Source organism: Schistocerca piceifrons, chromosome X (assembly GCF_021461385.2).
Source record: "Schistocerca piceifrons isolate TAMUIC-IGC-003096 chromosome X, iqSchPice1.1, whole genome shotgun sequence".
Taxonomy (NCBI): domain Eukaryota; kingdom Metazoa; phylum Arthropoda; class Insecta; order Orthoptera; family Acrididae; genus Schistocerca; species Schistocerca piceifrons.
Window position 1 is genome coordinate 200,398,423 of NC_060149.1, and position 26,263 is coordinate 200,424,685.

The 26,263-nt window shown below is 37.3% G+C and overlaps 1 protein-coding gene across 2 annotated transcripts in view; it reads right to left on the minus strand.

The window, feature by feature from the left end:
* LOC124721136 (UV excision repair protein RAD23 homolog A-like) overlaps window positions 1-25,457 on the minus strand; it is a 157,890-nt gene extending 132,433 nt beyond the window's left edge. For both annotated transcript variants that reach the window (XM_047245952.1, XM_047245951.1), the window contains exons 1-2: window positions 25,269-25,457; window positions 24,863-24,941 (exon numbers count right to left, since the gene is read on the minus strand). In XM_047245952.1, coding sequence (XP_047101908.1) covers window positions 24,863-24,941; window positions 25,269-25,334 — 145 coding nt within the window. In that variant the 5' untranslated portion in view covers window positions 25,335-25,457. The remainder of the gene's footprint in view (window positions 1-24,862; window positions 24,942-25,268) is intronic.
* Between the last annotated feature and the right edge of the window lie 806 nt (window positions 25,458-26,263).

Sequence of the window (26,263 nt, forward strand, 5' to 3'; positions counted from 1 at the left end):
CATCAATTTAGTATTGGAGGGCAGCGTGGAGGGTAAAAATCGTAGAGGGAGACCAAGAGATGAATACACTAAGCAGATTCAGAAGGATGTAGGTTGCAGTAGGTACTGGGAGATGAAGAGGCTTGCACAGGATAGAGTAGCATGGAGAGCTGCATCAAACCAGTCTCAGGACTGAAGACCACAACAACAACAACTTGTGCATCAATGTGGTGGCAATTTGCCAGTACAGTGCAACCATATTTTATGCATCTTCCCATTCTCTGGAATACTCAAAAACAACTTTTCAGAAGTTTTTAAATATGTATTCGTACAGTGTGGTACCACACATCATTCGTAACCCATTTTCGACAACGTAAATTCTAAAAGAAGACACCACTGTGAATTAACACTCCAACAGCAGAAGCAGTGAGCTAGCCAGTGACATCACAGGCACCACATTACTCAAATGGAATGTATTAGTGGGCATTCAAATTATTTTAATTCCATTTCCGTTTTTATAAAAGAATACTGAAATTCAAAAGGAAAAAAGGCATGGTAGGAGCATAAAACGACATAATCATTTAAGTCAATGTCCAGAAAACTGTCAAATACCCTATTCTGCAGCAAACCAACATTCAGGAAACTGGTCTTATTTTGCAGATCAATTCTTTCACCCTTCTTATATATAAAAGCTACCTGAGCTTTATTTCAAGTAGCATGGGACTTTACAGTCAGTGAGAGATTTGCAATAAATGCAAGTCACACTATCTGTAAAATTGAACTGGGATTCCGCCTGGACCTGACAACTTATTTGTTTTCAACCCTTTGAGTTGCTTCTCTACACCAGCAGTGTTTATTACTATGTCCTGCGTGACGTCAAACAACGGTATGTCTCTACAATCCTCTTGCACGAATAATTCCTTGAATGCAAAATGTAGAACTTCATCTTTCCTTTTGCTGTATTCTATTGCCACAACATACAGGCAACAAGCGATCTGATTAATCCGCTTACTAATTTTACACAGAACCAGAATCTTCTTCAGTTCTCAGAAAGGTCTCTCACTAAGGTACAATAGCTGAAGTTGTACGCTTCACACATCGATTTGATTATAAAAATACTAATTTCTACGAACTTTTGTCTGTCATCATTTCGTATGTTATTTTGTGAACACTGTGTGCTACAATAACAGCAACCTCAGCATTTTCAGAATTATGTTTTTAAACCACAGTGGGTCTTCTCCGTGCTCCACGATCTGATTTCACTTTCCGTCCACTAACAGTAGAAGTGTGAAGAAACAGATGCATAGCACTACTGAAGAAACTCTGTTGGATATACACTATTTGCTCAATATGTTGTCTTTAATCTGGAGATTGGTTTGATGCAGTGCTCCATGCTACTCTATTCTATGCAAGCCTCTTCATCTCTGCACAACTATCACAACCTACATCCATTTGACCCTGCTTACTGTATTCCACCCTTTGTCTTCCTCTACAATTTTTATCCCCACATTTCCCCCTATAACAACGCTGACAATTCCTTGCTGCCTCAGGGTGTGTCCCATCAACCAATCCTTTTTTTTTTAGTGAAGTTGTGTCACAAATTTGTTTCTTCCACAGTTCAAGAAAATACCACCTCAATTTTTATTTGATATACCCACCTAATCTTCAGCATTCTTCTACAGCACCACATGTCAAAGCTTCTATTCTCTTCTCGCCTGACTTGCTTATCATCTACATTTCACTCCCATACAAGGTTTGACCCAAAATACACAGACACATAAGTTACCACATCTGATATGCTCTCACTATCATGATCCAAAATGGATGAGGCTGTTACAACAAAACAATACATCAGTTACCTACATACCATTCCCTATGCTCTTAGACCAGTATAAAGTAAAGAAAGCACTAGGCTGTGATCAAATCTGAGCAAATGTTTTGTGAGCATTACACTGGCCAAACAGAAGATGTGATATGGAGGCTCAGTGAGTTACTGGCAATAGCAACTTTAACACACTGAGGTAATGCCGCAGATGTGTCAGGCATCGTATCAAATGCTTCTTTTATCCCCACATTTCCCCCTATAACAACGCTGACAATTCCTTGCTGCCTCAGGGTGTGTCCCATCAATTATATTCCAGTGATATCTCCCATAGTGACATAAAGCCCACAAAAAACTTTCAACACAAACAGAAAAAACTTCTTAATTTGCTTACCCATTTTCCAAATAGACACGTAGCATATGACAGTTTGCAAACTGTCCTCCACAAAAACAAAATAACTCCCCATCATTAAATATGAGGATACACTTCATGTGTCTCAAAGTTCTCAGTACCACCAATCATAATTTGTCAAGTTACTCTCTCTTTCTGTACTTCGTAAATAAAAATGGTAATTAAGATTGAAAAGTACGATTTTATCTTATCAGCCATCTGTAAAGTGGGTGAAATGGTTTCCGGCGAAACCAAAACGAACACTGAATGTTGTAGATCACTGTGTTTATGGCTGCACTGACCTCCATTTGCAACAAGTACAGAGCTCCAAATGCTTTTTACAATATGGAGGCAGTCAGACCAGAGCATACAACAGCCAACAAATCAAAGTAAGAAAAAGACTCAGCAACAGGGTATAACACTGGTAATTTCAAGCATGCCTACCACCATCCTACTGAGCAAAACAGAACTGTACTTATCATGCAAAAAGAACTATTGATCTTTGTGAGAGAGAACCCATTCACTTTTCATTTAATCTGTGCAAATCTTGAACTTTTACAAGATCAATATTACAAAAGAGTTTTATATAAAAACCATCCACAAAACAATCACGGACTTGTCTTTATGATGTTTGCAAAGCTATAAATAATTAGTTAAAGACAATAATATTGAAATACCTTTGAATTGTTTGTTATTACCTAAATGTTCCTGTACCACTATATTGCCTTGTGAGGGTGTTTGTAATATACAGTTTTAAGAATAAAAAGAAATACACAAAAAATGGAACACTACTGAAATAGCTTTTGGTGTACATACAATACTGATAAGAAAGAATGGATCTTGTACAGAGACTACCTTAGTTAGCAGCAAAACACTAAATATGAGTCTGAACTGCCCTGAAACAGACAGCAAAGGCAAATGTAAGAGAACATAGGCTTCAGGCTATGTTACAGATCATTGCCACCAGAGCCCACATTCCAAAAACTAATACAGACAAAAAAGAAATACTGTCAACTTCCCGATTTCTTCCTGTTTGCGTACATGTGATGTCACATGCCACATCGTAATTATGTTATGGGGTAAAACCAACCTCTGGAATCAGTATGGTCCTCTGACTCGAATTTTTACTTAAAAATTCAAGTCAACTCTTTGCCTGAAAGGTTACACTTTATACCTTTTCTAACACTTTTTCCTACACTATAATATCATTTACATGAGTAACAAAGAATTCTCTTAGATTGAGGTAGAGTTTGATGTATAATAAATAAAAATGACTAAGCATCTTCTGCAGCAATGGAACAACAATGAATCAAGAAAAAGCTAAAAACCAAAACAGACACATAATGCAGGCAAATGAAAACCTTAACAACAAATGGCAACAACACAACAGGTACTGCATTTCATTTCCAACTATGTGGTGATTCACAATATGGTGCCTTTGAAGTGTATAATTATGTAAAAATATGGACAAAACTGAAGATGATGTACCATCCATTAGTTTTGATCTATGACATCATCAAAATGGTGGACACCCCTATTTCAGCCTTATACAATGTGGCAACTGTGATGTCACTCATTACACACACAAAAAGTCACAAATAACATGAAAAAAATTTGACATCAGAGATATACTGCTAGAATAACACATTTTTGAGAAAGGGCAAGCTAAACATATGACAATCCTAATAACGAAGACATAGCAAAACAAATGCTACCACAAAAATCAAGCAAACGATTCTCAATAGTAACGAACTCTCAATAAAAATTGGTATCGGAAATCTCAAACAAAGGCCAAGTACCGCAAAATCAAAATTCATCCATATAACTCAAACTCCACAATAGTTACTAATCACACTGCAACATAATTACCAACAGCTAACAACACAACACAAAAAACTCATTAAAAATTGTGTTAACACAATTTCAATGTACAAGAAAAGCACACTTATGCACATAAACACACACAACATACATGCCACAATAAAAAAATGAAACCAAAAAAATATACTTATCAACCAAAGTCAGCCAATACATAAATGAAGTCATAGCAAAAATAACAACATAACACAATCTCTCATATGGCCAGTCTAGACTTCTCAAACCAGGAACCCTTCCAGACAGAACACACAAACTACACTCATGCTCATAAATTAAGGATAATGCTGATACATGACGAAACAACGCTCTGGTGGGAAGTTTGCATGTTTAAATCAGCTCTGAGTATGACCATGTGGTGCATTTGACCTGCGGTCATCGCACAGTGGTGCTTGCAGCAGTCCACATATGCAGAGGTGCGTTGGTGCATGTCAGAGTACGGTGCAGCGAGTAAGTGTGCAGACATTTTCAGACATGCTAATGGTGCCTGTGTGTTGAAAATGGCTCAAAGAACACATATTGATGACATTATGAGGGGTAGAATTCTAGAGTGACTGGAGGCTGGTCAAACACAGCAGGTCGTAGCACAGGCCTTCCGTGTGCCACAAAGTGTGATCTCAAGATTACGGCAACATTTCCAGCAGACTGGAAACCTGTCCAGGCACTACAGTGCGGAACGTCCACAGTGTACAACACAACAAGAAGACCGATATCTCACCATCAGTGCCCGCATGACGACCATGGAGTACTGCAGGTAGCCTTGCTTGGGAACTTACCGCATCCACTGGAACAGATGTCTCCAGATGATTGAACAGACATGATCTATTCATCCGTAGACCTGCAAGGTGCATTCCACTGACCCCTGGTCACAGGAGAGCCCGTAAAGCCTGGTGTCAAGAACACAGTCCATGGTCATTGGAACATTGGTCCCAGGTTATGTTCACGGACGAGTCCAGGTATAGTCTGAACAGTGTTTCTCGCTGGATTTTCATCTGGCGTGAACCAGGAACCAACCCCTTAATGTTCTTGAAAGGGACCTGTATGGAGGTCGTGGTTTGATGGTGTGGGGGTGAGATTATGATTGGTGCACGTACACCCCTGCATGTCTTTGACAGAGGAATTGTAACAGATCAGGTGCATAAGGACGTCATTTTGCACCAGTATGTCCGGCTTTTCAGGGGTGCAATGGGTCCCACCTTCCTCCTAATGGATGATAACGTATGGCCCCACTGAGTTGCCATCGTGGAGGAGTACCTTGAAACAGAAGATATCAGGCAAATGGAGTGACTTGCCTTTTCTCCAGACCTAAACCCTATTGAGCACGTCTTGGATGCTCTCGGTCGACCTATCGCTGCACGTCTTCAAACCCCTAGAACACTTCAGGAGCTCCGACAGGCACTGGTGCAAGAATGGGAGGCTACACCGCAGCAGCTGCTCGATCAGCTGATCCAGAGTATGTCAACCCATTGTGCAGCCTGTGTACGTCTGTATGGTGATCATATCCCATGCTGATCTCAGGGTACATGCGCAGAAAACAGTGGCGTTTTGTAGCACATGTGTTTTGGGACTGTTTTTACAACTTATCACCAATACCGTGGGCTTGCAGATCTGTGTTGTGTGTGTTCCCTATGTGCCTATGCTATTAGTGACAGTTTTGTGTAGTGCCGCATGGTGTGGCACTACATTCTGCAATTATCCTTAATTTATGAGCATGAGTGTAGTCCCTGGTCTGAGGTGCAGCAACTTTGGTCAATCTCATACCTCCTCCATAAACATAACATTGCAAATATTGTGCAATCAAACTGAATAACTGTAGGAATTACATCATCCCGATTGCAGCTTGCGGGACCTACTCATGAACTAGATCTCCAACCATAAACAAGACACCCCACCCAGAAACGAATCCATGCCCACAACTGCCACCCTCAAAACAACTCACCAAAGAAACCATAATGAACTCTTCCAATATTATTCTCACAAACAGCACTCAGGAAGTGCAAATTAATCACTAACGGCACTCTCAAACTATTTATAAACAAATATCCCACAATAGAGCATTCCACTGCCTATTCCGACAAGACCTCTGTAAACACAATCCATTTCATACACACTGTGGCACTATGACATCACACGACAAAACACGGTAATACTCAGTCTGTCGGTAAACTAGTAAGCAAACAGACAAGTTCCCACTCTGCTACCCAGCATGTCAAAAGGTTATGTTGTGACTTTGAAAGGTATTAGTCAAGTTAGTCCAAATGGGCACACAAACATTTCATTTTGCTGTCGACAAGTTAGGTGGTGTAGTGGTGGCCATTTTTTATTTTATGTTTGCTATGATTTGATTACCCAAGGTGCAGAATCATACTAATTTTTAATGTGCTGTTACAACCAAAAAGAATTTCACAGTGCTTACCTCTTATACAAATGTAAGTTATTGTTAAGTATATGGTATTTACTGGTACACCTAGATTTTGTTCTATCCGTATCTTATATGAGCATAGGCTGAGAATGACTGCACTGACAACAGAAGCTAGTCTAACCATATTTTAATTTTTTATATATGGATGTGATCTGTGCAGTTAGAAGATTTTTGAATTTTTTTTACACATTTTAACACATTATGTAAGTTTGCTTTCTCATTCCCTTAAAAATCCAGTATTACTACTTATGCATATATTCTGATAGGATTTTCAACACAATACAGTGCAATTATTCTGTAATTAAAGGCTTACTCCCTCACTGTGTTTCCGCTAAGAGGTCTTCTTTGACGGGCTGAACCGAAATCAATTCTTACTATAGGAGGGGTGTTCAAAAAGTAAGGGGGAAATGGTTATTTCGCTTCTCGAATTAGCCCGATTCGCACAACTTTTTTGTCACTGTTGGTAAATATGTCCAAAAATTATCTTCAAAATGTTTGACATATTGGCTATTTAGTCCATTGTCAACTGTCAAAACGCTTATATGTGCTTTGGCAGTATCAGCGATTATTTATTTTGTATAAAAATGGAACAGGGAATGTGTGTTAAATTTTACAATAAGAAGGGAATAAAATGTAAAAGTTTTATAAATGTTAAATATTGTTTTTGGTGAGTCTGCTGCAAGTAAAATAACAGTTTATAAGTGATGTGTGTTCTGAAGGTTGTCATGAATACACTGAAGATAACGACTGCCTTGGCCACCTCAGTACATCAACTGATAAAAAATGAAAAAAATTACTACGAATGATCACCAAACTACAATCAGAGATGTAGCTGTTGTTAGCATATCAACTGGCTAATGTCATGAAGCTGTTTTGGGTAAAATTGTTCCAACATTATCGAATTTCAAACAAAAACAGAGTGGCAAATGCGAGTCACTCAGGAGTTGCTAGATGAGGTCAACAACAATGCAGAACTACTGAAATGGGTCATAACAGGTGATGAAACATGTGATGACATATGATGTTGAAACTGGTGTGGAAACATTTTGTATTGCCAAGACTGGAAGGATAAGTCCATGGAAATTCAATGCAGCACTCAATCTGACCCAGTCAGATTTCTTTCAAATTTAGTACATCTGATGATGCAGATAAGAGGTGGAAAACAACAAATTTGCAGAGAGGTATATGACAATTGTGAAGAAAGTTTCAGGTCTGCAAGGTTTTAAAACTGTGAAATTTACATGCATCTGTCTCAACATAAATGATTATAATTCTTGTTCTAATCCAGATACAGCAATGAAACTTGTATTATTGAAAAGCTTTACATTGATATGCAACATGGTGGGTTTCTATGAATGTTCACATTCAAGGTCACTGGCCTTAACATTTGACCTTGAATACCTCAAAACACCGCACCTTCAACTTTTTTGGAAAAAATATATTGTATTGCCCAAACAGCCTACCACAGGCATGATAAATATGAAGATACAAGGCATCATGACCAAAAATTTATTTCATCTACATCACTACACTAGCCAAATGCAGTGAGCAGCTATTTACACAGGTTTTTTCCAGAACAGTAGACAATAGCAGTCATTACTATACTGACAAATTGATGAAAATTTCTTGCTGTGAACAGCCAATCAGAAAGACTTTTACTTTAATCAATCATCAATAACTTGTTACATGGGTGTGGCATACTTACTGTATCTGCAGTCTTCATGTGCTGCGAGAACTATTTAGTAGTAGTTTGTGAAATATGGATTTCAAGTCAAAATCATACTATTGCAATCCATTTAAAGATGCAGATCATGCAAGAGCACAGAAGAATTTGAGGAATGTTCAGGAGTGGATGTTAAACAAGTATCCTAAGGTATCACTATGTGGAAAAATTTGCACCAAATGTAAAACGTAAATATCACAAAACACATCAACCACAGCAGGTGTTTTATCAGGTGTGGTAGGTACTCCCAGAGATGATGTTAAGTGAAGCTGAAATTGCTTCGGATCTGACACTGGATTCTTTAAAAACTAGCCTTCAGCATGAGACAAAGTGCCCAAAGCAAAAATTTAAAAAGGTTACCTCAGTGAGGGAGCATAACTATGTGACACCTGGAACAAGAAGAGTGTGGAAAAAAGGGAGTTCACAATACAGGATGTGTGTGTGACAAAATAAAATTTTGACAATACTTCCAAAGAGCTGGAGTATAAAGAAAACTACGGAATTATTTTCCGCTTCAGATTATAATGGTACCAAGAGCAAAACAGTCAATAACAGAACACGGTATATTAATGTCTCCAAATCCAAAGCCAGGTACAACATGTTGTGAGAAAGCTATTCAACATGTACATAATTTTTACTGTGAAAATAACGTGAGCTGTGTGGGACTGTCTCTGCAAAAGAAAATGGAATTAGAGAACTTAAGCAGAAGCCACTAGTGTTACACAATATCAAGGAATTGTATGCATATTTCAAAGATACATACAGATATGTAAATACTGGATTCTCAAAATTTAGTGAGTTGCAGCCAAAGCACAGTGCTCTTGCCTCTGCCAGTGGGACCCATGCTGTTTGTGTGTCTCACTCAGAATTTTAAGTTAATGGTTGAAGGGTGTAAATTGAAAGAACTAATGAAGTGTGAAGAACACACACTGCCATCATAAAAGCACTGGTAGCATTTGTTACCTGCAGTCCTGCACTTCCAGCATGTTTCTTAGGTGCATGTCCCTATTGCCCACATTTGACAAGACTGACTGATAATCTGTTTGTAATGTTTGGTGGAAATTGCATTGATGAAATTACCTACAAATGTTGATTAACCAAAGGCAGGGTAGTTCTAGGTCCTGTAATAAAATCAACAGGCGATTTCATTGAGGTGTTTGCATCAAGTTCGTGACAGCTCCTATCACACTCATGTATTACCCAGCAGCAGGCATAGATCTTTGAAATCATTAAAGAAGAAATGATAGTACATGAATATCTTGCTGTCTATGACTTTGTACAAAATTACTCCTTCACTATTCAGGATGAAGTACAAGGAATTCACCCATTTGAAGGTTACTACCAGGCACAAATACTTATGAAACACACCATGCGTGTACTCTTTCCAGCACAATCTCATCAGTTCCTTAAACAGTCACTTTGCAACTCCAAAACACATTTACTACTGTTTGGAAGGATGTGCTGTCCAGCACAAAAACAGCAAGAATTTCATGAATCTGTCTCAGGAAGATTAGCTGCACTTACCAGCCCCAAGTGACCTCATGAAAACTGTATTTTGACATAACAATTGAATCAATGGTGCAAAGAAAATATTCCTTTGTGTGTTTTCAATTATACATCCATTTCCCATCACGATTAAGATCTTGGCAAGTTGAAGCAATGTTTCAAGAATATGATTCCAGGTACCCATACACTTCATTGTACAATACCTACTGACAAAGGCATAGTAGAAACAAAGACATATTCTGCTTCTTTAGTGAGCAGAGAAGAATCCGTGATGGCTATGTGGAAAGAAATGATGTTTTTAATGTGTATGGATTTGTTGCCTGGCTGTATGACAATCATTGGTGGGCTGTATATGTCTTACAAACTTATGAAGAAACAGATGAGGTACACGCCAGCTTCTTGCGTCCACATAGACAGTCTCCACCATTTATGTTTTCTATCAAACCTGACACTTGTTTCATCAGAAAATGTGACATTGTCTCAATAATGGATCCAGTGACACCAACTGGAAGGACATACACTCTCCCTGCATCTAATCTGATGAACATTAACAATTTAACTGGAGATTTATGAAATGAGAGGTAACTACTTTTTATTACCTTTTTATTGAAGCTACATTGTAAATCATTCATAATACCACTACAATAATATAAACCATATTTTTGGACGTTACCTATGAATTGTAACTTTCAACAAACTGTCTTTCATATTTATGTGCTATGTTCTGCGTTTTGGTAGTGCACTGATGCTGACAAAATAAATTTTTGGATATGATGCCTTTGGTGTGGCATCTAGATATTTACCATGTTTATAGCAGAAATCCACAATGTTGCATATGATTAGATTAGATTCAGTTTTCATTCCATAGACCCAAAAAATGAGATGATTCTCATGGGTGTGGAACATGTTAGAAAGTATGGCATAAAAACATAAAACATTTTAATATAATACATACTACCCTGATCATTTGTCAGGAGATAGTCGAAAATAAGTTAATACAATGCAGTAAACTGGGACAGCTAATATTTACAGAATTAACACATTGTCAGAATGAAACACTGTTATGCTCTATTAATAAATTTGTCATACGCAAAATACGTAATCTTGACTGTTGTGACCAAGTGTTGTCAAAACTGAAATCTAACAGATATTTTTACTTAAGCTGACTTAACAGTCTCTGTTAAGAAGTTCATCTATGGAGTAGGAGGAGTTGCATATCAAAGAGTCTTTCAAACTCTGTTTAAACCGTGCTTTATCTCAAATCAAGTTTTTAATGGTTGCTGGCAATTTATTAAAAATGTGTGTTCTTGAATATTGGACCCCTTTTTGGACCAAAGTAAGTGATTTTAGGCCTTTATGTAGATTGTTCTTATTCCTAGTATTGATACTGTGTACTGAGCTATTGGTTGGAAATAGAGATGTATTACTTGCAACAAATCTCATTAAGGAATAAATATACTGAGAAGCAGTGGTTAGAATACAAAGTTCCTTGAACAGTTTTCTACAAGATGTTCTCGAATTTACACCACAAATGATTCTTATCACACGCTTTTGCACCCTAAAAACTTTTGCTCGGTTTGACGAGTTGCCCCAGAATATGATCCCATACGACATAATAGAATGAAAGTAAGCAAAGTATGCAATTTTTCTTATATTTATATCTCCTACATGTGAAATCATTCTCACAGCAAATACAGACTTGTTTAGGCACTTAAGCAATTCTGTGGTATGCCCTTCCCTATTGAATTTATTATCGAGTTGTAATCCCAGAAATTTAACATGGTCAACCTCTTCGATCTGCATGTCTTCATACCTTATATTCATGCTGGAAGGAAATCGCTTACAGGTACTGAACTGCATATACTAGGTCTTCTCAAAGTTTAATGACAAAGAATTAGTTTTAAATCACTTATTAAAGTCAGTGAAAATTTGACTAGCAGCTATTTCTAAATCTGTACTTGACTTGCTACTTATTGCAATGTTTGAATCATCAGCAAACAAAACTTAGCATCTGGCAACGTAACAGATGAGAGGTCATTAATATACACAAGGAAAAGCAATGGACCCAAAATGGAACCTTGAGGAACACCACATGTAATTAATTCCCAGTCAGATGAAGACTGATTGCTTACTGCACAGGTATTTCACAATGACACCCTTTGTTTCCTGTTAGATAGATAAGACTCACACCATTTCACAGCATTGCCAGTGACACCATAATACTCTAATTTACTTAGGAGACTGCTGTGGTTCACACAGTCAAAGGCTTTTGACAGGTCACAAAAAATGCCAGTAGCCTGTAATTTATTATCTGATGAATTAAGTACATTTGTAAATAGCTTCTCCATATCAGAACCCTTCAGAAATCCAAGACGCTTGAACACCATCTTTTCAAAGAGAAAGCCGTCAAAAGTGTAATTGGTTGATAGTTTGATGGTACCTCTTCATCCCTCTTCTTGTAAAGAGGCTTAACTCCAGCATACTTTAGACACTCTGGAAATCTTCACTGCTAAAGAGATTGATTACACAAATAACTTAAGATAGAACTTAACTCGCATGAGCGCTCTTTCATTAACTTTGTTGATATGTTATCATACCCAATGGAATACTAAGATTTTAAGGGGATGCTACTTCTTTGGGAGATGTGAGTGTCATTTCCATTTTACTGAAGTTATTTTTAAAGACTTGTCTCAGATACTCCATTGCACTGTTCACTGAACCTGATAACCCCGAGCTGTCAGTAACAGAAATGAAATAGTTGTTTAAGAGGTTTGCAACACTAACTGTACTTGTTACCAAAGTTTCATTTATTTTTAGAGCTATCTGTTCCTCTTCCTTTTTGGCCACACCTGTCTCTGTCTTCACAATATCCCATACAGTTTTTATTTTATTACCTGATGTAATTATCTTTTTCTCATAATTAAGCTGTTTCGATTTCTGGATTACTTGCTTCAATATATTGCAGTATTCTTTGTAATGCATTACAATTCTAACCTGAGAGCTATACCTAGATAGTAGATAGTGTCTCCTTTTTGTCCCACATGATATTTTTATTCCTTGTGTAATCCACGGTTTATTTTTTGGCTTGTGTGTGAGTTGAGTTACCTTTAGGGGAAAACAATTCTCAAAAGTGGAGGCAACTTTATTAATGAATGCTTTGTATTTTCCATTTGAGTCAGATGTATTGTAAACAACTATGCAGTCCATGTCTTTGAGCAATTTCCTGAAGTTCTCAATTTTTGAATTTTTTATTATCCTCCTGTACTCAGATTTAATAGATTTTTAATCCTGACAAGTTTCAACATTTAACACAAGATGCTGCACATCATGATCAGATGGTTTTGTGATATGAGCTTTTTCCCTAGATTTGTCTACAAAGATATTATCAATAGCAGTCTCAGAGCATTTTTACATATCCTAGTAGCAAAGTTCACAGCACAAAAAAAATTGAATGATAATGTTACTGACTGCAATAATTGTTCACTGACAGAGCTTTTCAATAAATCCACGTTAAAATCCCCAAAAACCACATTTCCTTGTTTTTTGCCATAAGATGGGACAGCAGAGCTTCCAGGTTTTTTTTTATGAAAAGGTTAAAATTTCCTGAAGGAGATCTGTATATACCTACTATTATAAAGGACTTATTATGAAAAACTACTTCTGTTGCACAAGCTTCTAAGTGCTGCTCTGAGCAAAATGTATTAATATCAATATTCTTGAAATCAAAACAGTTTCTGGCAAATATAGGAACTCCTCCTTTCTCCATATTTCCCCTACAGAAATAAGAAGCTAACTTGAATCCTGTAACATTTAACATATATATACCAGTGGTCACATGGTGTTCAGAGGCAAATTATATCAACTGGTTTGCTCAACTCTAATTCTTCAACACAAATAAGCAACCCCTTAGTCCTCGGATATTCTGATGCAATAGTGATAGCCGATTTTGTGCACTGGCTGAATTACGACTGGATGAACCCAATTTTCCTACCAATTCCAATTTTTGAGTATCTTTAGTTTCAATCAGAGGCTGTCTGCGTGAACTGTGTACATTAAAATTTGCTTTCTGGCTGCCTGTTTTATGAATGTGAATGTCATTTTCAGCTTGTCTCTGTACATGTTTTGTTTCTGCCATCCCTATCCCGCAAAAACTGCTGATCTGTCACTTGTAGCCACTGGTACTTTACCACTTGCGACAGTGCCCCCCCCCCCCCCCCCCCAAGTTATTTTCTATTAACCCAAACAGTTTTCCCTTCCCTTTCCTGTTGAGGTGAAGGCCGTGCCTAGTATAATCCCACCTGCTGATAGAGTCAACAGGAACCACACCGCTATGAGACCCCATACCCGATCCAAGCAGCCATTCCACCTCTAAATTAACTCTAGTAACAGAAGAGTTTAAATGAGACCGGTCATGGAGACTCAGAACAGACACAAGCCCAACACCAGTATATCTCACTGCTGAAGCTATCTTTACCAGGTCACTCTCATTTGAATAATTTCAGTTCCTATCTATGCTCTTGCCCGCCCCACCCACTGTTACCATGGTGTCTTCCTTTGTGAAGTCTTTACAAAGTGATCCTACATCCTCTATCACCTGACCCAGACTTGCACTTGGTTTAAAAAAGCATGTGACCTGGTAACCTGACCCTAGTTCATCCTGTAACAGTTGGCCAACACCTCTACCATGTTGACTACCAAACAAAACCGCCTTCTTCACAGCTTTTTCTGACTTCTTACTTTTCAAACACTTTTTGAAAGTTTGTCGTGTCCTGTCTCCTCCTACATCTGTTTGTGGATCATCAGTTTCCAACTGTGACAACAGATCAAACCTATTTTCCACATTCACAACCACACTGTTTGAAAACGTCCTATTTCTTCTACAACCTGTTGTCACTTCCTACCTCTCTTTTCCCTTCTCCCCCCTTAACCTTTCCAGATCTAGTTTCGCTTTATCTAGTTCCGCCTGAAGGGCAACAATCTTCTCCTCTTGTCCCAGTATCTTCCTATCTCTACAGCAAATCCTGCACAACCAATGAGCCTTGTTTATTTCCCCAATTCCCACGCCACTACAGTCGTCAAAGTAAAAGAAACTGCAACAACCCTCACACCACACACTGGAACTAACACTCCTATGGCAAGTAATACACTTGTCACTCATGGCAAACAAATAGTAGCTTTAGTCAGAGTTAAAACAAGAATAACTTCGCAAATTACTCAATTAATATATTAAATTTCTTAGAAAGTTTAGGCCTAAAGTTTGGATACTAATTCAAAACTTCTGAAGAAACAAAAATGATATAACCTGTATTGTTTACGTGATGAAACAAAAAGTAAACAAAGAACTGAGCCTACACTGTATAAAGTTTCCACTTATTTCGGCACAGCACAACTTTACTTTATTGAAATAATCACAGACCTTACAGTATATCACAACGTAAACAAATCCTAGTCCAAAACTCGCGCCTATGAAATGTTTTCTTTTTTCCGAAAATACTCAAAAGTATGAACCCTTCAATTGATAGCTTACACTAGGTATTAATTTACTAATTATGATGTAATATTGGCTTCATTAATTGTTATTACACAATTAAACACTTCTCTTTATGAGAGCTGTGAATGTGCACCGCCCGCCAACCAAAGATCTTTTCTATATTGTATTTTCTTGACTGTGTACCTCTACTTATTAGCTTTTCAATTATGTATATTTAATTGCTGCATATGGATTATGTTGAGACAGATGTGTAAATTTCACACAATATCCAAAGTTTGCAGACATGTAACTTTCTTCACAACTGTCACATACCTCTGCAAATGGGTAGTTTTCCAGCTCTTATCTGGATCATTGAATATAATAAATTTGAAAGAAATATGAGGTGGTCAGACTGAAAAAGTTACTTTTCTGCACAGAACTGACATGGAATTACATGCCCAAAGAGCTAGAAAAGTTTGGTCAAATGTGAAGGTTAAGCTCACTGTGTTCTTTAGAACATAACAGAGGCCAATGCAATTAAAAGAAACTTTTTTACTTTGATAGCAGATCTTTATAGATTCTTATGAGCTGAATCCAAATCTAGCCTTAATTTTTTTTATATCACCCATAGCTTTCGAGCAACATGCTTTTTATTATATAGTATAAAAATCATATGCTACACGATAAATGGGGAAATTAATGAAACGCTTTGTTACAACATAAGCATGGGTTGTATTTACAGTAAGCTACTTAAAACAATGATGTGTGTTAATAGTGGTTTCACTTGTCAGCTGGAATTGGTTTGAATTTTCTTTCTCTTTTTTCTTTGAAGCTTCTTGTGTAGCTTTTTCTATGATGAGTCGCTTGCTGAACTTCTCGGTGAAGTGACCAACAGTAGTCCCCCATCATTTTGGTTTTCCAGCAGCCTTGGTAGTGTTTTTTCCATCACTTTAATGTGCTGGTGAAAACAATATCCTTGCTCCTCACTAACATCTCTCATATTGTCCGGGAAGAAATAAAGGTGACTGTTCAAAAAGTTAACTTTAAGGCTCATTGAACATTCTACAGTTTTAAACTTCTTTAACATTGTAGCTATAATAAAAACATATTCTGGGTCTTTTTCATGCCCTAAGAACTTTGTAACGACTGGCTTGAATGATACCTATGCTTCTTTCTCATTTAAGTTCACTGTGGATTCAAAGTTAACATCAAACATCAGTTTTCTAATGTCAGGTCCGACAAAGACACCTTCCTTTAGTTTAGCTTCTGAAACGTATGGAAACTTTTGGCAGAGATACTTAAAACATGGTCCATCTTTACGCAAAGCCTTTACAAACTGTTTCAATACGCCTAACTTTATATGTACAGGTGGTAGGAGTATGTTTTTTTTGGATCTACAAGGTTTTTGCATAGAATGTTCTTTTCACCAGGTTTTAAAGACTCCCTCACAGGCCAGTTCTTTCTGCACCAGTGTTGATCCCTAGCCCTATTGTCCCATTCACACACGAAACATGGAAATTTGGTAATGCCACCTTGCTGACCAAGGAGCATGCATCTTACTTTTAGATCGTCACATATCATCCAACCATGAGCAGAATAGCCTATTTTACACAGCACTATTTCTAGGTTTTCACAGCTTTCTTTCATATGTACAGAATGTTCAACAGGTATAGACGCATACATGTTACCACTGTGTAATAAAACCGCCTTTAAACTAGTTTTGGATGAATCAATAAACAGCCTCCAGTCTTCCTTTTTGTATTCAATACCCAACTCATTCATCAGACCAAGAATGTCTGAGCAGTACACTAAATCACCTTCTTGTTGAAAAAACTTGGAAAATTTCTGCTCTTTCTTGCTACACATGTATGTGCTGGTTCCAACTGCCAATGAATTCTTTTCTTTTAATGTAGAGCCAAGCAATCCAGCTTTTTCTTTCGTTAAGTCCAGATCCCTAACCAAATTGTTAAGCTCAGTCTGAGTAAACAATTTGGGCTCTAGACTTTCTGTATTACAATGGAATTCATCATCTGGTTCACCTAAATCATACTGTACATCACAAAATACTTCTGTTGGATCATCTGGTGATTAACGAACCGGCAAATCTACACCATGCCCTACTGGTTGGATGGCAGGCGGAAGGTTAGGGTAACTTATTACCTTCTTGTTTTTCAAATTATGACCAGTAATATCAACACTGCAAAAGTAGCAATCATCGGAGTGATTTCTTGACTCCCTCCATATCAAAGGAACAGCAAATCTAAAGGCTTTTTTTCTCCATTTTGGACAATTTTATCAGATCTTCAACACACACATAACATACCTTATGTGGTTCCCAAGATTTATCTTGATCAAGTTTAGATCCAAAGTATGATAGATAAACATTTTCACAAAGTCTGTAATGTTTCTTTCATGTCTTTTAATCACAAATTCACCACAAATATAACAAAATTCACCACAAATATAACAAAAACTGTCAACAGAATTTTTACAACAACGATTACACACTGTACTGAGTACATGTACAGGAAACGGGAAAGTTAGGTTAGGTTGACAGTGAACAAAACACCATCTGTTAACACAAAAACAGAATCAACCTTCTTTGCCTGCAAATGTTTTTCAGCAGTGCTACCAATGTCATCTATATTCAATACACCTCCTTTTTAAATTATTTTAACTATATAAAAGCTATTAAAAGTCTTTAAAAAATTGATAATTTAATAAATTTAATTGCAAAATGTGAAGAAATGATGGGTGATACAGTTTTTTAAGTATCATATTTGGATTCCCCACCCTACAAAACATAAGAACAAGGTATTTTCAGCAAAAAAGTTTTTCCATCGTTTGCCTGTGTAATTTGTGTAATGACACCATTATTTCTTGAATTACATAAAGTCCTCCAGTGTTTCTTGAATCATTGATCTTGTAAAGGTGTGTATAACCAGGGGTTTCCTCCCAAAATTCTTGGAGAGCCCAGTTAACCGTGCTGTTTATTTTAGGATTCCTTTCTAATGTGTCATACTGTGGCAAGGCTGGCTTCTGTATCAACTGCAGTCCTTAGAGTGGGCTGGCAATATTCTCCAACAGTTCTTTTTGTGTTGACTTTTCAATACTAACTGTAATTACATTTGAGATGACCAAACGCTATTTACTCTGCAAATACTACTACTTCATATTGTGCACATTTTCTTGTGATGTAGTACATTTATCGATTAATTCTGAATAAGTATATCTCTAAATATACGAACCAAACTGACTGAGGGCAGTAGTTAAAATCACACGAAAAGAATTGGCACAAATCATCGCACAGTGCACTACAATGCTAGAGAGGAAATTGATGTCTGATTTTTGGTGTGCCTGTACAGCAGTTCCACAGTCCTCCTGTGGAATTCCAATTCGCCCACCAAAAGCTCTGCTCCCTCACAAGTTTACCAGAAGACTATAGGTCACAGACCAAAGCAGACGGGTGCTGCAACAAACTTTGGTTATCCAAAATAAATGGGTGATCTCTCTCTTAGGGTTTCTCTGTATCCTGGTTACAAAAGCATTCCATTCAATAGCCTTTTAATTATGCTATTAGAGCTGCTACCAACTTTGTACAAACCAGATAGAGATTTCTCTTCGCTTGATCTGATGAGGTAACAGTAATACTGAAGAGACCTCAGTCAACAGTCAACCGTAAGCCCCTGTGACTGGCTGGGTATATTAGTCCAAAACTGTTAGGAAATAAGGGCATACCACACCAGTAAACGTCTAGACCATGGCCTACAGGGTACTGCATTCCTAACAGCTTCGTGCAGCAATGATGTCCGCATTTACCTCACGGTACAATGGAAAACAGGGGGGAGGGAGGTAGTGTCCACTGCCGGTTCTACGAAACTGATGAGAAAGCAAGAGACGAGGAAACGTTGTTGCAATTTCACATCACTAGACCACAAACTCATAAATCTTAACACATTTAGATGAAACAGTCCAATGCTCGTGACAATCCATATAACAAATCTTGTTGCTGCTCGTTTCAGTCACAGCAATTTAAACTCTGCTGTTAGGTCCTAACTTCACTAAAATCTCTTAATTTGTGCCATATTTGTAAAAAAAAAAAAAGGGTCAAATTTTTGTGACAACAGAGAAGTGACTTTATCACTGTATTGGGTATATGAAACAGACACATTGTCAACTTACAAGAACACAGAAACACTGACATGAGGGGCACTGGCCCAGATCAAGACATTAGCCTACCACATCAAAAAATAAAATGCCTGAAAGTGCTGTGGTGCTCAAAACAAGCTTTGGCTCGCCGACCGATTTATTCAACTTACTTAAATGCAGTAGCAATAATAAGGCCCACCCTTGTGGGTAGTGACGTGGGCCGGGCAAATGCCCAGTGGGCAGGACATTTATAAATGGGCATTTACTCAAAGCAGTTTTAATGTCCACAAATCAGGGCATTTATATAAAAAAGTACTTTTTAAAGTTTTTACTGCTAGAATGTATAACTTACCACTTAAAATAACAGCTGGGACAATACTCTCGATATCAGAAGTTAGTAAATGTTTACATTTTAACATACATATGTCATTCATTGCCTTTCAAGGGCATGTGTTACTGAGAGCTGCATCCGTGAATGCGTGCATCCCCCCCCCCCCCCCCCACACACAACATTGAACAGCTGTGTAGTGATAAGCCAGTATAAAAAGTTGACCTTACATCATCGCTTTGTAATGTAACACACTTTACAATTCGTGTCAAATCTACTGAAGGATGATTATTGATGATAAACCTCTTACTGGAAGTAATAAACAGTTGGTATGCATTTCTTGTTAACAAATGTACTCGTTAATGTTAAAATTTTTTTGGGAGGGGGGGGGGGGGCACAACAATGCTTTATTGTCAGATGTAGTGACATTTGAGACAGACTATAGTTTTGTATTCTGCTCCTTTCTTTATTTACTTTCATATGGCTGTACTGCTGTGAAGACAAAATGAGAACATTACTATAAAAAAGATTTTATAACAAAGAATCAATGTCTAAGGCTCCAGAATAGTTCCATTCTGATACTAGTCGATTCCTACAGACTCAGCAATTCTCGGACTTGTGGAATCGGCACTTGATTCATCCCCAATTAAAATCATTATGGATAAACTTTTTTTACTCTAATTTTTTTCTGTAGTATAAGTAAAAATACTATCTATAGGGTACCTACTTAATATAAACTGTACTTTATTTCACAAATTTCTTTTAAACTTGAGTTTTGTTTTCTTTTTTATTATTTACTACCTAAGAACTGACCTCATTAAAAAATATAGTTATGTTTACAGTCCAATTTATCTCCCCTAATAACTTTTCCCTAACTCTCAAGCAGCTTTTTAAACTCTGTTACCCAACCACTACAGAAGCAGTGTTGCAAAACACCTTTTACAATACAAAATAGCAGTTTCAAAATTTTTTTTTTATATGTGCCACTTATCAGTCAGTCTTTAAAACACATAAATGCACAGGTATTTATGCATTTTGGGCATTTGCCCCAACTTATAAATCCCCAAGCATTTTACATCGCTACCTGTGAGTATTTCCAGCACACGTCAGCTTTGTTGTAACAAAACTATGCAATCTTAAAACCAGTTAAATCTTTATGGCTTACAGCTGCACATCTATCATTTAATTTTTCCACCTAATCTTAAAAACTGGTGCTCTATACATTAAAGGAACTGTCTGTAGAAGTGTGTGTGTGTACATTCTGCCTTATAACTTATGATGTTTAGACAACATTGCAAAAAAAATACTGCCTCTAAGTTTACTCATTATACCATGAGAGACATTTGATTTCTGAAGGCATTATATTCTCTAAACCTGATGCCTATTAGCAATTCTTGCACACTGTAGTTTCCGAGAAAGATATTCATCTCACCAATCGTGCTCCCTACGCTGAGCCTTAAAAGATTTTAAATACCATAATGTAATCAAAGTAGACAACAAGTAAAGCCAAAGTTGCTACTAACCTGTTGATGTATATGTCCATTGTAAAATTACCACCACATGGTGAATAGACAAAGGTTATACACTTTGCTATTTCCATTCAAATACTGGTTTCATTTCTCATAAAACAAACCGTCTAATGAAACATGTATAGCAGGCATAAAACTGAAACCTGTAGCATTATGACATTTTCAACTGATTTATTACCTCACGTACTAGGTAGTGCATAAGTTTGCACAGCATTTTTGTTTTGAATGTTGGTTTTCTGGCTGCTATGGATTTATTTATCAACTGTCAATTTTTATTTTTAATTCACTATTGCTGTTTGAGTTAACATATTGTAATTTTGAGATAGTGAGTGGAGCTGCGGACACTGAAATATGGACTGCAAAGTGGAAAAATCTGAACACATCCAACTTATTCTTCTGTTGGAGTTCTACAGGTGGGTGACACCGGCAGTGGCAGCAAGAAACATTTGCACCTTGTATGAGGATAATACCAATGGACAGAGCATGGCATAAAAATGGTTCTCTCATTTTAAGGAACCTCTTAAAATATAAATATATATTGGCTGAGGTAATTGAAAATAATGTCTTTCAGAAAATTAAGTACACTTCTGCAAATGAAGTCTTATTACATTTTAATAAAACACACCACAGTAAATGACGTGACACCGTTGCTAAATAAAGAGCTCGTCAGAGGTCGGTACCTGAGGCACAGGATTTAAAATTTTTGGGTGAGTACAGCGATGAGACAACTGAACTGGAAGAAACACATTGATGATCTACTGAAACATTTGAGTTCGGCTACTTATGCTATTGGGGTCATTGCAAATTTAGGTGGTGGACATATCACTAAATTAGTCTACTGTGTGAATTTCCATTCACTGATTTCGTATGGCATCAAATTTTAGGCCAGTTCATCATTAAGGAAAAAATATTCACTGCACGAAAGCGCTTAATCAGAACTCAGAATACCAGTGGAGCCCACCCGAGATCATCTCGCAGACATTTATTTAAGGACCTACGGATATCCACAGTAGCTTATATATACACATCCACAATCAAATTTGTTAATAAGAACCCATACAAATTCAAAAGCAATGGCAATGTGCATGGCTACAACACTAGGAGAACGGTTGGACTTCTATAGTCTTAATTATGCTGCCACAAAAATCTTTTGTCAATTACCAAATAGTATCAAAAGCCTAACGGATAGCCAACCAGCATTTAAAAATAAATTAAAAGAATTTCTGATTGACAAACCCTTCTACTCAATAGAATTTTTAGATATAAATGAGTAATCATGCAATCATTATTTTAAAAATTGAATTATGGGAAATAAGAAAATTTTGTTAAACTGACACATTACACATCATGAAGTGTCATATTCATGATATATGGGACAAGTATTAATCTAATCTAGGAGGATCATTTTAACATCAGTGAGTCTTCATGTTCAGGAAGACCTTCAGGGGTTGATGATCATTTAAACGCATTAATCCACAATGACCCACTTCAGCGTACTCGAGAACTGGCATATGTGATCATTCAATCATTGTGTAACATTTGCATGCAATGGGGAAGGTTCAGAAATCTGGTGTATGGATACTGCTTGCTTTAAGCAAAAACCACAAAAATCAATGGGTGGCCATACGTGCCTCTCTGCTTTCTCGTCTCCTGAACAACACCGACTATTCATATCCTGTGTCAATACTGGTAACGAGAAATGGTGTTATTATGGTAGCATACGAGAAAGAAAGGAATGGTTGAGCCCAAATGAAGCAGCAACTCCCCATACAAAGAACCGTGCCCACACAAAAGATAATGCTATGAATGTCGGGTCGACAGAAGCGTCCGATCGCACGCGTCGGCTTTGACCCGTAACGTAAGGGTGTTGTCGTGTGTGACGTCATGACGGCGCGGAGTTTGGTTTGAGTGTGGCTGTCTCCAGTTCTGTTTTATCTTATTTTATTTACTTTTCTGATCTGTTCGTTCTATCTCATGAGATTTTTTTTTAAATTTAAAAACACTTATTACTTATTTTAATTATCTGTTTCCTCGAATTTCTGTTTTAGTTCATTATATTTATCTTTCTGATCTGTTCGTTTTATCCCATGAGATTTTTAAGACAAAAAACACTAATCTGCTACTGAAGCATCTTTATCTTCTATGGGTTGCAGGGGTTACGACCCCTGGGGAGGTGGGTGGGTATTCATGCATGGCTGTCTTCACTTACACGTTGTAGCTATGCAAGGCGTCTAAATTTGTTTATATTTAGTTTGCCCCCACCCAAAACACCCCATTTCCCGCGCTTGTCCCGCTGGTGTCATTAGGCCTCTTGTGGAAAGTGTGTGTTTGTTTTTGTTTCCGCCATATTTGTGACGTCATGGGTCAAAGCAGACGGGTGGGATCGGACGCTTCCGTATTCCTGAATGTCATGGAACAGCGACAATGTGGTGTACTACTAACTGCTTCCCTGAGGTGTAACCATCAAAGCTGACATTTACTGTCAACAACTGACACGTCTTGCAGTTGCAATCCGAGAACAATGACCACGAAGACTATGCGAGGTGACGCTACCCCACGACAACAACCACCCGCATTCTGCTAAACTGACCAAAAACACTACACGAGTTTGGTTGGGAAGTCATTCTGGTTCCACCTTATTCACCCGATTTTGCAGCTTCAGGTATTAATATTTTCTGCTGTCTATCAAACAACCTCCAGAGAATTTGTTTTCCAGGTGAAAATGTGCTCCAAACATGGTTCCACAAGTCCCTCACGTCAACACCAAGTGACTGCTAGTCATGGAATCTAAAGGTTATGGCAGTGTTGGCAGACTGCTGTAAATAGTGAAAGACCATATACTTCTGATGACTGAACTCTCTATTATGCATATCTGTTGCGTTTATTAAACTTCTGGAAAAATGTTGTGAACCTAAGTGCCAACCTAACAGATTAAATTCATTCAAAACATACCATACTGGACACGCTTTCAGCAAACATGCTATTTTTACACAGTTACATTGTTCAGTGCCTGGAACTGACAAACTTTATCAGTGTGTCGCATTTAGGAATGTACAATTATAAAGGGAGCACACCAGCTTTGGCCTTTGCAGTCAATTTGGGTGTGGGCCTCAGGTAGTTTTCCACACAAATATTTCCAAATGCTTTTTTGTTCTGTTGTATCCAAATTACAGACAGTGTGCGAATTATATAGAACGAAATGGAAGACATCAATACCTCATGCACATACGTAAATAAAAAAAGTATTTACTTCATTACTAGCTCATGTAGCCTGCATACACAGACAGAAGCGAGAGAGCAAGTCTTTTTCATTGTTTACTACCATGTTTTAACACGCACTCCGATGTCTAAAAATGAAAAATGTGGATCTTACTTAAACAAAACGTCTTAAAATAAGACTCAAGTATCTAAAAATGCGAAATGACACGACATCTGATCTCTACATGACGACGTATATTGTTCACATTTGAAGCTGACTACACAGCGAGCGAGACATACAACAGCAGCAATTCAGGTAACACACAGAATGATCCAATACAAAATTGGTAAACCCGTGCAATCACTGCAATCCATATTTTACAGAACCAACAACGTACTCCAACGATGCTGAAGTAACATTATACAGAACACTGTATGACAACACAATAACATATATAGAAAATACTTACCAGCATAGATAAGCTTCTGGTTTTCAACTGGGTAATCTGCCCCCTTCTCGGCTCGTATCTTTTCTTTCAGCTCCTTCACCTAATGATGATAATGATACACATTGTAATATCCACAAAATACTGCTATAAACTACAATGGGTACAAGAAAACGGCGAACGCAAAATATTTAGAGAGCACTGGAGATCCGAAAGTGTTAAATGGCAAATGACTTCCAAGTCATCTCCTGGATGCAAAAGTTCAAGTAAAACATCACATTTTACAAGAAAAATATCATTCTTAGACACTTTTATTTAAAAAAAAAATTCAATGCCATGTAGTTTTAACAATATCAAAAATGGTGAAACTGGAGCAAATAACGTACAATCATATAAGTCACTACAAAACACAAAACGAAAATTTACTTACTGTAAGACTTATGTCAAAATCTATGACGAATGTTTTCTTTTGTAATGTTTTGAATGTGATTAGCATCTTGGCGCTAATTTATGTAATTACAAACAGTGGTAGCAAAGAAACGAGTTAATACTTGATAACTCTTCCCCTACGCTCGCTCCGTCACTCGGCATATGCGCCACAGACAATCACGTGATCCAAAGATGTTCGACTAAGCAACAACAAACGTGAGATTACACTTTATGTGGTTTGCAAAAGGTAAACATTTTAACATGAACAAACGAAAGAAGAGAACTAGTCCCTTTGTACGTCTCACTGGTTAAAAAGCAGAAAACGAATCGAAGAAGAAATATTATAGCAGGGAAAAATGTAGAAAACACAAAAATAATCAACTATTTTAATCCAAAGATATTCATGAGCACAAACAGACTAGAGCTCCACATGTACGTAAAGTGGCGCCACTTCAATGGCGTCTTTGCAACTACATGTGAGAGCATCCATGTAAGTTGGCCTGCAGGGTGGAGAGCATTTTGCAGTACCCCAAACGATAAACCCATTGTGCGACGCCACAAGTCTTTCTATTAAGTGTTAAACTATAAATGACTTTCAAGGTACTTGTTGAATATAAAAGCTCAAGTAACACAACATATTTTAAAAGAAATATATCTTCCTCTGGCATTCCATAGCTTGTAATATTAGAGTATTAGTACTGCATTGGTATCAGTAGTATTCAAATTGGTGAAAATAGAGGAAACCATGTAGTAGCGTAAAAGTAACACATAAAACGAAAATAAAATTTTACTTACGGTAAGAGTAACGTCAATACGTACAATGAAAGTTTTCTTTCGTAACGTTTGGATTGTGGTAAGCATCTTGGAGAGTAGTTTATGTAATTACAGTGAAAGCATGAACACATTCCATCTTCTCTGCTCACTCTAACGCCGGGTTGAATTCAAACAAGTAAGTGAAACAGAAATAGGCAGGATAATAAATAACCTAAGGAATAA